Below are 16,414 nucleotides of genomic sequence, written 5' to 3' on the forward strand. Positions count from 1 at the left end.
GCAACTGGACAACCTTGGAATTTGTTGTCGTGATTATTCATATAATGAGGTTTGGCCCATACAAATTACGGGAGTTTTACCGGAAGCGAATGTAGCAAACATATAAAATACACCCAGTGGGATTTTTTTTTTATAGAAAGATTAAAAATATGGGAGAAATACGGGAAAATATTTAAAGGGGATGATAGCGGGATAGAATGGTAAAATACGGGAGAATCCCGGGAAAAACAGGAGGGTTGACAGGTATGGATGTAATAGATTTAATGCGAGTTCGGTTCGGGTCACGACTCGCGGTCTTTATGTCGAACGGGTCTGGTCTGGTACAGAATAAAATTAGTGCTGCTGTTGGATAACGGGTCGAGTGTTCTGTTAAGTACTGCTGGTGCATGTTTACCAAACAGGACCCGGGCAGGACTCTGCTTTAGACTGCTTTGCATCTCTCCGTCAGATAACCTCACGTGCACGATGCACCATTTATGGGTATTTCCCTAAACCACCGGCGCCACACAGCTCATATATTTTTCCGCCAAGGGGTGAGAACGTAATGATTACTAAAACGATTATTTATTTTTGATAATTATTATTTTATTTCAGTTAGTTTTTCAATAACTGTTGTTAGTTTCGTTTTAGTTTTTCAATTATTTTGACGTTTTTATTTTATTTCAGTTTACGAAATTGTTTTTTCATCAATCAGTATTAGTTTTAGTTTTTGTTTAGGAAAATAACCTTGCACAAAACCAGTCATAAGGGTCAAATTATTATTTTTATTTTTTTTTTTTGAGATTTACACCATCTGAAAGCTGCATAAACAAGCTTTCCATTGATGTATGGTTTGTTAGGATATGACAATATTTGGCAGAGATACAACTATTTGAATATCTGGAATCTCAGGGTGCAAAAACATAAAAAAAATTGCGAAAATCGCCTTTAAATTTGCCCAAATGAAGTTCTTAGCAACGCATATTACTAATGATAATTTTTTTATATATTTACGTTAAGAAAATAAGAAGACTGGAGTAATGATGCTGAAAATTCAGCTTTGACGTTAGAAGAATAAATTGCATTTTATATTACAATAGAAAACAGTTATTTTAAATTGGAAAACATTTTCACAGTATTGCAGTTTTTATTATATTTTTGATCAAATAGATGCAGCCTTTGTGAGCAGAAGAGACATTAGTGTATGTATTAAGTGTTTAGTTTCAAATTATATGTGCCAATCAAAAATGGCATTAGCCACATCTTCTGCTTCATTATTAGAGGTTATAGATTATTAATGATCATGATTTATTAATGCATTTTTACAACGAATGAATTACTCCTCGATGGGGAATCAAAACTTATGGAACATGTTATGGTAACACTTGCAGGTCATCTAAAAAAGCTGGCAAGGACGGTGAGAGAAGTTACCAGAAAGAGAAGAAGAAACGACGTCGCATTAAGGTTCAAGACTCGTCGTCCAGTGGCAAGGTACTGTACAGTACAGATCTATTTCAGCAAAATAATACAGTAACCGTTGATATGAAGTGTGCTTGGTTTTTCTGTTCTACAGAGTGGAGGGGAAGATGATGGAGAAGATGAAGGGGATGAGAAAGAAACACCCAAAGGTCGCAAGAAGATCCGCAAGATCCTTAAAGATGACAAACTGCGGACAGAGACCCGGGATGCCCTGAAGGAGGAAGAGGAGAGGAGGAAGCGCATTGCTGAGAGGGAGCGGCTAAGGGAGAAACTGCGAGAGGTACAAACCCAAGATGCAGATGTTTAGGGCTCAGCATAGTGAACTGTTCTGCAGAATCATAGTTGGCATTTTGCAGAGAAAACTCAAAGTTGGTACTCTTTGGTTTCAGACTATTGTGGTGAAGGAGTCATCACAGGTCACATGTCCCATCACCACAAAGCTGGTGCTGGATGAGGACGAGGAGACCAAGGAAGCATTATTGCAGGTTCACAGGAACCTGGTGACCAAACTCAAACCCCATCAGGTGGATGGTGAGTCAGCAGTCGCCACTCCTTTTATGGCTTGCTTTTTTTTTCTTGTTCAGTGCCAGAAAAAAAATGATGCGTCACATTTTTAATACTTTGGATTGAGTAACAGTTCAGTATTTGTGGCTCATAGTATGTCAATGAAAAGGGTTGCCTGAAGTAAATCAATGTTTAAAGTCGTCATCAAATCAAAATGGGTCCAGTTTCGTTCATCATAAAATAACTTTTAAAACTGCTTTTCTTGCTGATGTAACTAAGGCTAATGGGCCAAAAATTACATTAAAATGTCAATAAATAAATCTAAACAAATCTTCATGGCTCTTTTACCCAGAAATGGATGTTTGATGATGATTTGTTCTTTTGTTGTTTTTTCTTTCTCATTTTTCATGCATTTTTTTTAGGTCATCATAGCCATGTCCTTTTCTAAATAGAGGACACATGGAAGAACACAGACGCTAAGTGATGGTTTTGTGTTTTTTTCTGTTTGCAGGAGTGCAGTTCATGTGGGACTGCTGCTGTGAGTCAGTGAAGAAGGTGGAGAAGTCTTATGGCTCTGGCTGTATTCTGGCCCACTGCATGGGGCTGGGAAAAACTCTCCAGGTAACTGGAATAAATGATAACAATAATGATATGTGACCCTGGACCACAAAACCAGTCATAAGTCGCTGGGGTAGGCGATTTTCTTAATATTTTTATATTCCGATTCCAGATGCATCTGATTCCAGATCCTAACAAACCATACATCAATGGAAAGCTCATTTATTCAGCTTTCAGATGATGTATAAATCTCAATTTAGAAAAATTGACCCTTATGACTGGTTTTGTGGTCCAAGGTCACACACATATATACATATACAGTATCTCACAGAAGTGAGTACACCCCTCACATTTTTGTAAATATTTTATTATATCTGTGAGTTTGAAAAGTGGCAAGAAGGCCTGAAGGATGAGGAGAGTTTAGAGGTAGAGATTTGGTATTGTATCACGTAGATCTTCCCATTACACATTACCATCATTAATTATTCACAAGGGTCCATTTGAAACTAATGAAGTAAAAAATAAGTACACATTTATTTTGAAGTGACCATATTGTATGTAATGTGTGTCGAGAATTTAAATGGGGAAAAAAGTTTTAATTAAGGAGTTTTTGTTGGTGCACCTTTAAGATATGTATATGTAAATGAACTGTTGTGATTGGCTATCCTCAGCATTTTATGGTGTGTCATGTGCACATTCCTAATTTAATTAGAAATTAAATAAACCTGTTTAACAAATGCAAGTGTTGGTACTTTCCTCTTAATACATATTTTGCCACTTGTCCAGTAAAAAGAAACCAGCTGAGAACCACAGGTTCAATGATCAGTTACAGGAGTTAGTTGTTGACATTTAATCTCACTGTATGTCGGTGTCTTTTCCCTCGTGTTTCAGGTGACAGAGCTGGCCACAGTGAAGAGACCTCAGGAGAGAGCGTACGCTTTACAGCGCTGGCAGGAGGATGGCGGCGTTATGATTATAGGCTATGAGATGTACCGCAACCTCACGCAAGGACGAAACATCAAGAGCAAGAAGCTGAAAGAAGTCTTTCAGAAAACTCTAGTTGATCCAGGTGAAGTTACTGCATTAGCAAAGCGCTTCCACTCAAAACTGTCATGGAGAAGTCATGAAAAACTTATCATATATATATGCAGTATCTCATAGAAGTGAGTACACCCCTCACATTTTTGTAAATATTTTATTATATCTTTTCATGTGACAACACTGAAGAAATGACACTTTGCTACAATGTAAAGTAGTGAGTGTACAGCTTGTATAACAGTGTAAATTTGCTGTTCCCTCAAAATAACTCAACACACAGCCATTAATGTCTAAACCGCTGGCCACAAAAGTGAGTACACCCCTAAGTGAAAATGTCCAAATTAGGCCCAATTAGATTATCAAAATTTACATTGAATGATGTTTATACCAGTGTTTCCCAACCGGGTGCCGTCTGTCGAGAGCAGGGGTGCAGTGTAAAAAAATTTTAATATTTAAAATTTAAAATATTTTTTATTAACTTTTTAAATATTTTTAAATTGCTAAAATGTTCAAAAAAAGCATCTATTATATAATATCCATTTCTGATGTCGCCAATAATTAGAGATGCACCGAAATTTCAGCTGCCGAAAATTAGTTCACCGCTCAGGATTCACTTTCACGTGGTGTGACGCTCTGCGTATTATCCCGCTCTATGTGTGTGTGCTCCGCTCAGTCGCTCCACTCGTATACCGTTTATGTGAATCGGAACAGCAAAGTCCTCAAAAATTGAGCCGACAGGAAACATCGATGTCATACAGTATTGTTTCTGTCTGCAATAGCTCTACTGTGTTGTAACATGGGGTGGTATATGGGCAACTCTGGTAACGCTGCTCGGGCTACTGCACCAAAATTACCCCACTGTAAAATAAAAAAAACACTAAGTGAGCAAAAATTTGTGAGATAGCTAGTTATAATGGTAATTAAATAATGTTTACCATTGTTTGATGCAACTGCATTTTTATATGAAAATAAACAAGCTAAAAACACTCGTAACTGAAAAACTTTTAGTGCTTTTCTATAGTATTAAGCCTTAAATGTCAACTATACAGAAAAGGTTTACCTTTAAAGGTTTCTTCTTTAAATTATAAAAAAGTAAAAATATGAATGGTATTATAATGTTATATTAAAATTAAAATAATGGGAAAAACCCTTAAGATAAGCTGTAGAAAGAAAAAAACGCATCTTAAGCACGCAGAATAAGAAGTAAACTTTGAACGATTAATTGCTGCTTTGAACGATTACGTAATTGTGGCATCTAATTTATTGAGATGCACCTGTATATATATAGATTACACAGTAAAATGTTTGATTTGCTAATGATTTTTGTGAAGTAATTCTTAAAATTAGAAAACTATTGTAAATAGGGCTGTTTGATAGGGCATTTTCGAGGGCCCTTTCAACACTGCTTGCAGCTTTAGTTGAAAATGTGTTTGTCAGTAGTACTGTTGTCACGATACCAAAATTTTGACTTCGATGCAATACCTGACTAAAATATCTTGATACTACTACTGAACCGATACCAACACAACAATCTAAAACAACAGGAAAATTTGATTTGTTATTATTTTATTTATCATTTAAAAAAAAAATGAATGGAACCCTCAATTGCCCATCAAACTGGTGAAAGGTGTTCATGTCACAAAATAAATCACACTCATTTGACTTCAGGGCATGAGCTAGGGATGGGAAATATTACTAAAATCTTATTTCACAATATGAGTACTTCTATTTCACAATAACAATTTATATCATGATATAATAATTTTTGTTAATTTATCTTTATTATTAATAATAAGAACATAGATGCATGTAACAAACAAAATGACAAATACAACAAACAACAACACAAATGAAATAAAGTGTTTTTAGGTACAGTAGGTCTATTTAACAGCAGCATTCATGAAAGAGATAATACAGAAATAGAATCATCAAAATGTAAAAGTATAAAACACTGTATAGTCTTCACTCTATGAATTAAACATTCCTACATTGATCCTTATTAAAGCTACTAAAGTTAGTCAGTCAAGATAAGTGAGTGATTTTCTCTTTTTTCTTTTGTTTGATTAATTGATACAGACAGCAGCAGGAATATTATCCTGCTGCCACTTTAAGAGCTGCACGGATCAAATATATTGATACACTTGCGTTCTCTTTCTCAGCTGTTTACATTCACTTGAGTAAAGACGGGAATTTTAACATAATTGTGTGTATTTGACCGTTGAAGCGCAATAACTCTTGAAAGAGATCTGAATTCACGATCACGTGCTGAGAGAGGTGGCTCTCCGTGAGCATGCTTTGAGTGTGTGATTGTGAGTTTTTCGAAGTTAATATCTCTTTATAACATCGAGCACGTCCTGCGCTTTATTTTCTCATTCATGCATGTTTCTTATTCACTCTTGAATTGTCAATAACTTGCGGAAGTCCTTCTCCGCATGGATATATAAAGTTTGTCACGGCCAGTGTGCATACATGGAGTGGAAGCAGAGCGCTGCACACACACACATTGCCCTGATGCTGCACATCGACGCAGCTCAGAAAATACAGCTCTTATTAAAACACCATTATTCTTAAAGTACCGGTACTCGTAAAATGAGGAATCATACCATTTTTGAAAGCAAGGTATAGAGATTTTAGTACAGGTATATCATGCAACGCTAGTCAGAAGCTGTGGGAGCACTTCATGTCAGCACTGCACACATTCAGATGGTGGAAATGAACTGAATGGATAATGTTTTGATGTACAGGTCCAGATTTTGTAATCTGTGATGAGGGTCACGTGCTGAAGAACGAAGCGTCTGCTGTCTCCAAAGCCATGAACTCCATCACAACTCGTCGGCGAGTGGTGCTGACAGGAACGCCACTGCAGAACAACCTGATAGAGTGTGAGTGACCAATATGGTTGTTATTTTTTTGTTTTTTTTGAGGCCAGCAACTTGAGGGTTTTCAACCCAAAAAAAATACAAATCAAACATTTAGGTAGATTACTAGTTATTAAAGCTGCAGTCCGTAACTTTATTTTTTGGTTAAAAATTATCCGAAATCAATATTTGAGCAAGTACATAACCAGCCAGTGTTCGAAACTATCGCCTTACTTTAGCCCGATTCACAACGGTTAGCTTATAATAATGTTTTCTAATTTGAGTGGTACGGGTAGGTTTTCGTGGGAAATTCGAGCATGCTGCTGCGTCATTACGTCACGTCTGTAAACATAAAGAAGTTGTACCGGCTAGTAGGCTATCGCATGTGAGGATCCTGCAGCTGGCGGATCGTTTATAGCCTTTTCTCACAGCGGCTAGAATAATTAAATATATTATTTTGATGGCGGATTGTAATCCATAAAGGATTGTGTTTATGAAATATGTGAATGAAATTTTAATTATATTGCAGTTTTAAATGTGCTTCTGATTACAGATAGCCTGGGATTACACAAGATTTGTATTATAAAGACAGCCGGTTCGAAGGGAGCATAGTTTGCTTTTTGGGTTAAAAGAGGCAAAACTTACGGACTGCAGCTTTAAATACTAAATTATTGCTTTAGGGGTGAAAAAAAAACTAACCTCCAACTAGCTCTAAACAGTCAGTGCTTCTTGACTCCCAGAAATTTCATTGCAGCTAGTCGGTCAGATTTCAATCAGATCTGGAGTAGGGCTGGACAATAATTCAATATCAATATGTATCGCGAGAGTATTATATGTCCATTATGCTTCAGGTAGTCTATGGCAGTTCATGGTTGTGCCATTGAGGTGGAAAACAAATCATTCTGAATGTGGAAAGACTTGAATAAGTGTCATTGTCTCCTCTCAGATCACTGTATGGTGAACTTCATCAAGGAGAATCTGCTGGGATCAGTGAAAGAGTTCAGAAACCGCTTCATCAACCCCATCCAGAACGGCCAGTGCGCTGACTCCACGCTCGTTGATGTCCGAGTCATGAAGAAGCGCGCACACATCCTCTACGAGATGCTGGCAGGATGCGTCCAAGTAAGCCGAATGACCACAGCCACTCAAAGTTTGAATATTGTAGATTTATTTGTCAAGTCATGTGATTTTGCATAATACATATCCATAAATGAGTGATATATTCAGTGCTTGTTTGTGAGTAACAGTCTTGTAAAAATGGTTGTTTTCCGCAGAGAAGAGACTACACTGCCCTTACAAAATTCCTGCCACCAAAACACGAGTATGTGTTAGCGGTACGGTTATCACCTATTCAGTGCAAGCTTTACCGATACTATCTGGATCACTTTACAGGTACAAGTCTACATCACACTACACACTTCTGTTTATTTCACATTTGCTCTTTGTTGTTACAGAAACATTTTCCCTAATTATTTTCATAGTAAACATCTCCGGACTCATCAGTGCAAATAGTAATAATGCTGAACAAACAGAGACCATGTGACCAGTGAAAAGAAAAAAGAAAAAAAAAATGTGATAAAGTGAGATTTTATCAAAACTTGTAAAACTCAGCACAGTTTTACAAGTTTTGATAAAATCTCACTTTACATCAGGTTTCTACTGAATGTTCAGTTTCACTCAGGAATAAATTACATTATTAAGTTATTAAATGCTTTGTCATGTTGAGTTTTAATTGTCAAATGTACATCATACATTCTGTCAACTTAAATCTTGAAATAGGAGTTTGGAGATTTGAGTCTCCTGAGTTGAAACCAGCTTTTTCCCCCTAGCTCTGATTTTTTTCAATTAAGTGGTTTAGTGGTGTTATAGCTCAGGCCGCGATTATTCTGAAGCAGCTCCGCAGCTGGGAGAGTTTGAATGGCAGCTGGCACCAGGCCGCGGGGCGATCTGAACCAATTCCCACATCCTTATCTAATGAAGAGCTTTGGGAGAATTTCCCAGCCAGAGGCTCATTAGGCCAGCTTTCCTCGGAGCTCGCTGCTATGCTACTGCACTGCTGTTGTGACTGTGGGTGCATACCCCCAGAGACCACCAACCAGACACTGTCTTTGCCTTAATGCTTGAGCTTTTGTCCTGGTGGCCTGCTTTACCCAAACCCTGATCCAATTTCATGCTGCATTTAGCTGAACTCACATTCAGCATTTTAGACCGTGTTAAAGCTGCTGTGAGTACTATCCCAGCTATACTGCTATCCTATACTAATTCTATCCCATCTTTGTATGCAGCGATGACTATACTCTGGCCCCATTTGTACCTGGTATTAGGATGAGAAAAATTTAAGTGGTTAGATTATTAATAACATAACATTGATGTTTTTGAAAAAGAGACGTTTAAAAGGGATATGATTGCTTCAAATACTCCAATATTAGTCACTAATGTTTTGCGTCGCCGTGGTCACACTAGACTTTGAGCATGTGCAACATATGATACATCTAAAAAGCAAAAATATGCATTCTTACTTTACTGCAATCCTGCAGATTTAAAGTTGACATTCTTTTAATTCAAGAGGTCAAACCGTGACATATTAATCTACTATTGGTCACAAGTCTTCACATCTTACGAATTCGCAGGTTGGAGTACACCTACCTTGAATTTTGCAGAATGCAGCAACATTTGTATAAGCTTGCATTTCCTGTCTCACGCATTCACATGAGTATAAATGGAAGTCAGTGGAATGTAAAGTGTAGTGTGACCAACGCTTGAGCTGAATTTGAAGAGCGACTGAACAACAGTAAACTAAAGCGGGTTAATTAACCTAACCAAACGCCTCCTTTATGGTATCAATCAGGTACAAAACATAAGCATAATATTACAACTTACATCTGCACAAAAGGATGCAAATGCACAAGTGAACTTGACCATGCTAGTCAAAATGTTTACCTCCCGTTGTAGATGCTCTCTTCGTGTAACAACGCACTTATACACCCACTGAAGTGCCTTGAAACGTACCACATTATTAATGCCAGTAGTGTTTAGTTCATGTTGCAGCCCAGCAAAGCAGCACAGCCAAAGTTTTATAACACAGTAAGTCTAATAGATCCCCCCTTTAGATTTAATATAGAACTGTTACTACTAAAAAAAAGTGATCATTTTCAGGAATACCGTTTGAAAAAGTGTAATATGTGCTAGTACATGGCACTGGGTCGTCTCTTCTCCTCATCATTGCTGTTTATAATGCGGAGGAACTCTAACCATATGCAGTGTTTGATCTCCTCCATTGCGCTTTAAAATACAGAATTCTGTGTAGAATTTAAATGGGTTGGATACATTTTGTGGTTCGTGCCGGCTCTCACATATAATCAATCCACTCTGCGATATTGTGTCTTTGGACCGGAGCACACTATGTGCGCACTGTGGAGATTTGTGTGATGCTGGTGCGAAATTAGACTTTATTCACCCCAATGGAAAGTGTATAAAGAATAAAGACAGCGGACTGCAGACTTCTCTGAAAACACAACCCCGGGGGAATTTACTTGAGGGGAAACTTTGCCTGGAGTCATCGCTTTCTGTGCACGTACAGGACGCCAGACCCCCAAAAAAATGACTAGGGAACCAAATGATGTTCTTTAGTTGCCAAAGAAGCACTTTTGTACATTCTCACAGCTAGACAGTCCATTTAAAGGGATAGTTCACCCAACATGAAAATTCTGTCATCTACTCACCGTCCAAAGATAGTCCAGAAGACTTTCTTTGAAATACAATTGAATATATTTAAAATGAAATCTCAGGAGATTTCTGTCCCTCCATACAAAGAAATTTGACTTTATTCACCCAATGGAAAGTGCAAAATATATAGGGAAAGCAGGGCCTAAAATTAACACTCGCCAAGCGCCAAATGAGAGTAAAAATCAGCGTTGGCGAGTATATGCAACAGTGTCAGTCGCCAGTTCGTACAACTTTTACGAATTATAACAATGCAAGGATGTGAAAACAACAGCCAGTTTTTAAAGAGATTCGCTGTTTCTGACATAAGCAAATAAAATAATATTTTCCGAAGACCAGCTCATCGTGATTAGCTGTTCTGTCATAAGCGAGAAGAGCGAATCAAATAATATGATCCAAACGGACTGATAAGGTCAGAGCAGTGTGATGGCCAGCTTGTCCCTAGACACGCTTCTAATAACTTTTACCGGAGAAGATTTTGCTGCTTCATTTCGGAAGATTAACTTTTCCCTTCTTTATTCTTCATAACCCGAGAATGCGGCAACACATAGGCTACCTAGGGTTACACCGCCTAAACGGTGCAGTCAGTGAAGTATAGTTTGAAAGGTTGCGCGTTCGGCTGTATTCTGAGCCGCTTCAGACAGACACCAGTAGTGCTTCAACGGACGAGAAAACACACAATTATGTCAAAATGCGCAGTTTTGGCGAGTTACCTTGTAAACGTAGTCTTAAATGAGTTATAAAGTCTTAAATGACCGTAAAGAGTTGGGAGAAAATCGGATGTGTGTCAGATCTGCGTCACGTGCATCAGGTTTTAAAGAGACGGCACTGATTTTAAAGTGAAAACTGCTGAAGTCTGTCATTGATGTATATCAAAGAACAAAATAAAAAGAGAAATCCTTGGACTGTTCTAGTTGCTGATTACATTTTTTAGCTTGAATAAAGATTAATATAATATAGTTTATGTGAAGATTGTTTTAAAATCACTTAAAAATTAACTTAAATTAAAAGTTGTTATATATTTCAGAGCCTATTAAATGTAAAAAATAATGGCTTGCGATTAAACTGTAATGTTGAATGGCTATAATTAATAGGTAAAACTGAGGGAAAATGCACCAGCAGGACAAATTAAAAACACTGTAAATATGTTTAGTTATTGTAGTAGTAATAGCTGCCTGTTTTTGCAAAAAGAGTTTCATGGCTGGTAAAAAATATTTTTGGCCGGTAAATTTTATCATGTCACACCGGCCATTAGCAGGTGTGGCAAAAAGTTAGTTTTAGGCCCTGAGTGAAAGAATATAGTGAAATATAGTGCAATATGTACTAGTCGCTATACATAACATAATAAATGTGTGAACAAGTGATCGATTTCAGCCGCAGCTTTAGTGTCTTTTATAGTGTAAGGGCTGGGATGCTTCAGATTCTAGAGAGCATTTGATTGGACAAAAAATCTGATGAGAAGCTGAAGTGCAAATCTGATCTGTATTTATCCATATTGGTGGTAGAGAGACTGTCCATTTTGAATGCATATATTGTCTAAATATGAATTTTGTCATTGTTCTGGAACACTAGCTTATAGATAAACTTAAGACTTACATAATCATACAGTAAAAAAAACAAAACTTAAGTTTTGATTTCAGGGGGACACTGACAGCTAAAGCACAAATAATTTATTTACAATGTTGTGACCATAGTGTTCTCATTATAATGTTATGTGTATGGCCGATTGGCACTGCACATCTTGCACTTCACTGTTTTCCTTATCAACGTGATTCCAGTCACGCAATCATCGCTGTTATGATGGATTATCAGTGTCACTCAGGTACTCGTGCCTATCTCTAGTAGACAGGGTTCAGGCACTGTGCTATATTTAGTATGCTAGTGTTTCTTTTTAAACATAGCCAGTCATTTGTTTGGCAAATCCGCTTGGTGAATTGCAGAAATGGCGCACAGCAGTTTTAAGATGTTTGTAGCAAAGCCTTTCTTGCTAAGGCATGTTTTTTTTTTTTTTCTTTTGGTGGAGTGGAGGATTTTGTTGCTTTGCTTCTCTAAGTATCAGTGTGAAAACGGGCAACGTGAGCCTCTCACAGTCCTAAGAGCTTGTTTACCTGCTCACTTAATCCTCTGGGCTAATCTGAATTCAGGATTTAGGGCGCTGTGGTACGCCGTGCTCTGGCACGCTGGGCTAGAAACCGTGCCAGCGGCGGGCGCTAAACGTCTCCCTCTGAACAGGTGTCGGTTCTGCCTTGGAGAGTGGAAGAGGCCGCGCTGGGACCAAACTCTTCCAGGATTTCCAGATGCTCAGCAGAATCTGGACCCATCCGTGGTGCCTCCAGCTGGACTATATCAGTAAAGAAAACAAGGTGAGGGAATAAAGACAGCGGACTGCAGACTTCTCTGAAAACACAACCCCGGGGGAATTTACTTGAGGGGAAACTTTGCCTGGAGTCATCGCTTTCTGTGCACATACAGGACGCCAGACCCAAAAAAATGACTAGGGAGCCAAATGATGTTCTTTAGTTGCCAAAGAAGCGCTTTTGTACATTCTCAGGTTCACATTATCCCAGGTTTATTATGTTGACCCCTAGAAAACTAGACAATCCATTGGATCATTTAAAGGGATAGTTCACCCAACATGAAAACTCTGTCATCTACTCACCGTCCAAAGATAGTCCAGAAGACTTTCTTTGAAATACAAATGAAGATATTTCAAATGAAATCTCGGGAGATTTCTGTCCCTCCATACAAAGTCCAGTAACCAAAAGTTTAAAGATCCAAAATGGTCATAAATCCATCCTAATCCAAATGAAAAGAGACACAATTGCTTTATATGATTTAAATAAAAGCCTACATTTAATCTATTCATAATGATTGACAAACATACATAGAGCACTTCACATTTGGTACATACACAAACATGTGACGTGCTGTATCTTTGTGTGTATAAAAGCCTATATTAAATCGGTTAGGTTAAATCATATCAAGCTCTTCGCAATACATGCATTAAACCTCTCAAATCATGTGCATTTATTTTACAAAGCTTTTACAACCTTTTTGGATGTTCTACGTTTTGGTTACCTGAATGGTTTCATTAAAAATATCTTGATTTGTGTTGTGAAGATTAACCAAAGTCATATAGGTTTGGAATGACATGAGTTTGAGTAAACAATGACAGAATTTTAATGTTTGGTTGAATTAGCTCTTTAACTGATTACAATTGCAGCTGCTTTACTGCTTTTTCCCCCTCCATGCTAACAGGGGTACTTCGACGAGGACAGTATGGAGGAGTTCATAGCCTCAGAGACAGAGGAGTCCTCCATGAGTTTGACCTCTGAAGATGAGAAGCCCAAAAGGTTTGAGATGAGTCCTTACTCTTCTTTGGTAACTGTCCTGTTTACTACCTGCATTATGACTTATCTGGTTCTCTAAACCCCCGTACAGAAAGAAGAAACGAGGCAAAGGGAAAGAGCAGAGCTCAGACAAGTCCGACAGCGATGACCTGGAAGTGATTAAGGAGTGGAACACCAGCTCTCGTGGAGGAAACCCTGAGGGGCGCAACAGAGCAGAGCCTGTGGAAGAGGGTATGACTGAGCTTACTGACAAAATCAACTGTACAGATCGGAGTTAAGCAGTGCTGTTGTTACTAATAGCGGTTAAAAGGATAGTTCCCCTAAAGATGGACTGTCATCATTTACTCACACTCAAGTTGTTCCAAACCTGTACGAAAGAAGATATTTTGAAGAGTGTTGGTAACCAAGCAGTTGATGGTAGCCATTGGCTTCCATAATATATACAGTGAGTGACATGCGAAAGTTTGGGAACCCCTGGCAGAATCTGTGAAAATGGGAATACAGGATGAAGATCTCCCAATTTTTCTTATTTTGCTGAAATATAATTTTTGTCCATTTAGTACTGCCCTTCGGAAGGAACAGAAGATACTTGCATGTTTCCCGGAAGACAAATTAAGTACAATTTACCTTGTGTTTGAAGCTTTTTTAATAGTTGTGTTTGAGTCCCTCAGTAGTCCTCGGTGTGAAAAGATGGGTCTCAAAATCATACAGTCACTGCTGGAAAGGGTTCAAATATGCAAAAGATGGTGGAAAACTGAAGAATCTGCAGGACACAGAGGATTTTTCTGAGGAACAGTGCTCAGTTGAACTGTTCAGAACAAACAAGGGACTCATGAACAACCATCACAAAACAAAAAAACAGTGGTAGATCATCCAGGTAACCACATCACAGATTCTGCCAGGGGTTCCCAAACTTTCGCATGTTTTTTTCTTCTCCGTACTGTGGAAGTCAATGGGGACCATCAACTGTTTGGTTACCTACATTCTTCAGCAGCCTAAATAAATCTGCTGCTGTCTGTGTCATTACGATTTAATTATACAGTGAAGACTGTCCAGTGTTATTTTACAGTTGAATTTGTTTTTTGTTTTGTTTTTTACAGTTGCGTTCAGTTTCAGTAGTAATTTTGTACCTAAATCTTACTGTTAGACCTACCTGGAAAACTTAATGTACTGTTAATTTCATTTGTGTCTTGTTATTTATTTGTTCTTATTTTATTATTTACTGTTTACTTGCCTTTTTTAGTTAAAATAAATTGAATTCTGAGTTTGAGTGCAGATGATTCTTGGGTGAAGGGGGCGTGGTCCATGGGAAACAGTCCTGCCACCACAGCTGGAAAAAATCCTAGAGGAACACTGAATGAAACGACTTTTATCTGATACCTACAGTGCAAGTCTTCTGCAAATATGGCCACAACAGTGTGTATCTGTGATGTTTTCCTCAGTTCGGGCGTCAAACTCGGGTCCTGGCAGCCCATCCCCTGACTGGTACAAAGAGTTTGTGACCGAGACAGATTCTGAGGTGCTGGAGCATTCTGGGAAAATTGTGCTTCTTTTTGAGATCCTCCGCATGGCTGAAGAATTGGAAGAAAAAGTGTGAGTTAAGTTTTGTCAGATTAGCAAACAGTTCTTCCTCCGGCTCAGAATTCATCGTCTTCCGTGTCATACGATCAGATATGTGACGGTCACGTGTCCTGTGTGCTCAGGTTGGTGTTCAGCCAGTCTCTCATTTCTCTGGACCTCATTGAAGATTTCCTGGAGTTGGCAGGCAGAGCCAAAGAGGAAGGCAAGCTTTCGCCGTACAAAGGTGAGGCACTTTTAGGAATGTTTTCCTTGAGCCTTAATCACGGTGCTTTGTAATCTTTTGGATTTTCTGTGCTAGACATTTCTGCCATTCAAAGTCTGCATGCTTTTCATAATTAATCTCTTACAAAGTGACAGGATATTGTATTCATTATTTTGTGCAGTGCATCATTTTAAATTCTTACTATGTCAGCATGAAATCAAAACTCAGACTAGTTACTTTTGTTGTACATGTTCCTGGTCTTATTGTGCGCAATGGGTCAGTCCATACTTCCAAAGAAAAACAATTTGCAAAAACTTTCAAAATGTAATGTCTTGCTCCACATCTTATACGACTTTCCATGTCATTGTCCATGTCCTTGTTTGTATTGTGTGTTTTGTTGTATGCTTATGTTTTTATTTGAATTATATTTGCTGTAAATTGAACATTGATATCAGCAAATAAGTGAGCACTAATCCAGTGAGTGCAAACTGTGGTTACATGCGGAAACTCACCTGATATTTGCGCACACATCTGACACCGATCTGGGTTAAGTGCCCGCAGAAACACACAAATATGTGCATGTAAACATAAAGCCTCTGGAATAAGGTCACGGACCCAATTAAACCCTCACAGCTGTTTTAACTTTCATTTTGAAAATGATTAGGCCTTTTTTATTTTGCAAAAAAATGTTTGCTTAAGGCTTTGCAATTTGTAATGAAAAGATCACAGAGGAATAATTGGAAACATATGAAATCTTAGTTATGAACACGAGTGTGGGAGGCCACAATATTAATTGCTGAACATGAGTTATTTGGGCTTCGCAATATGCATATCGCAACGACGTGCGATATCATTATCATTTTAATAATAGGCTACTTAAATCAAAACTTTGCAAAAGGTCAAAGTTTTCGTTCGATGCATATAGCAGAGAATTGCTTGACGTTAAAGAGTTAAGTGCAATAAGTTGCAGAAAACAACTCTTTGCCGTCTCGTCTTGCTGTCTGACTCACACCTGAAGCGCGCACACAAGCCGCATCTCGCGCAGTGTCTCTTCAGTTCTGCCCGTTTTTATCCACCTTTTTCTTCAACGCGGAAGTAAGCCTATGGGTGAGACTTCCGGTTCATTAGCCGCTATAGGTAAA

The 16,414-nt window shown here is 38.2% G+C and overlaps 1 protein-coding gene across 1 annotated transcript in view; it reads left to right on the forward strand.

The window, feature by feature from the left end:
- atrx (ATRX chromatin remodeler) overlaps nucleotides 1-16,414 on the forward strand; it is a 73,146-nt gene that overhangs the window by 39,105 nt on the left and 17,627 nt on the right. The window contains exons 15-28 of the mRNA XM_016453235.1: nucleotides 1,371-1,470; nucleotides 1,553-1,738; nucleotides 1,848-1,989; nucleotides 2,474-2,583; nucleotides 2,902-2,946; nucleotides 3,412-3,589; nucleotides 6,303-6,440; nucleotides 7,363-7,538; nucleotides 7,691-7,808; nucleotides 12,372-12,502; nucleotides 13,398-13,492; nucleotides 13,581-13,720; nucleotides 14,932-15,082; nucleotides 15,193-15,293. Coding sequence (XP_016308721.1) covers nucleotides 1,371-1,470; nucleotides 1,553-1,738; nucleotides 1,848-1,989; nucleotides 2,474-2,583; nucleotides 2,902-2,946; nucleotides 3,412-3,589; nucleotides 6,303-6,440; nucleotides 7,363-7,538; nucleotides 7,691-7,808; nucleotides 12,372-12,502; nucleotides 13,398-13,492; nucleotides 13,581-13,720; nucleotides 14,932-15,082; nucleotides 15,193-15,293 — 1,811 coding nt within the window. The remainder of the gene's footprint in view (nucleotides 1-1,370; nucleotides 1,471-1,552; nucleotides 1,739-1,847; nucleotides 1,990-2,473; nucleotides 2,584-2,901; nucleotides 2,947-3,411; nucleotides 3,590-6,302; nucleotides 6,441-7,362; nucleotides 7,539-7,690; nucleotides 7,809-12,371; nucleotides 12,503-13,397; nucleotides 13,493-13,580; nucleotides 13,721-14,931; nucleotides 15,083-15,192; nucleotides 15,294-16,414) is intronic.

Source organism: Sinocyclocheilus anshuiensis, unplaced genomic scaffold (assembly GCF_001515605.1).
Source record: "Sinocyclocheilus anshuiensis isolate Anshui unplaced genomic scaffold, SAMN03320099.WGS_v1.1 scaffold836, whole genome shotgun sequence".
Taxonomy (NCBI): Eukaryota; Metazoa; Chordata; class Actinopteri; order Cypriniformes; family Cyprinidae; genus Sinocyclocheilus; species Sinocyclocheilus anshuiensis.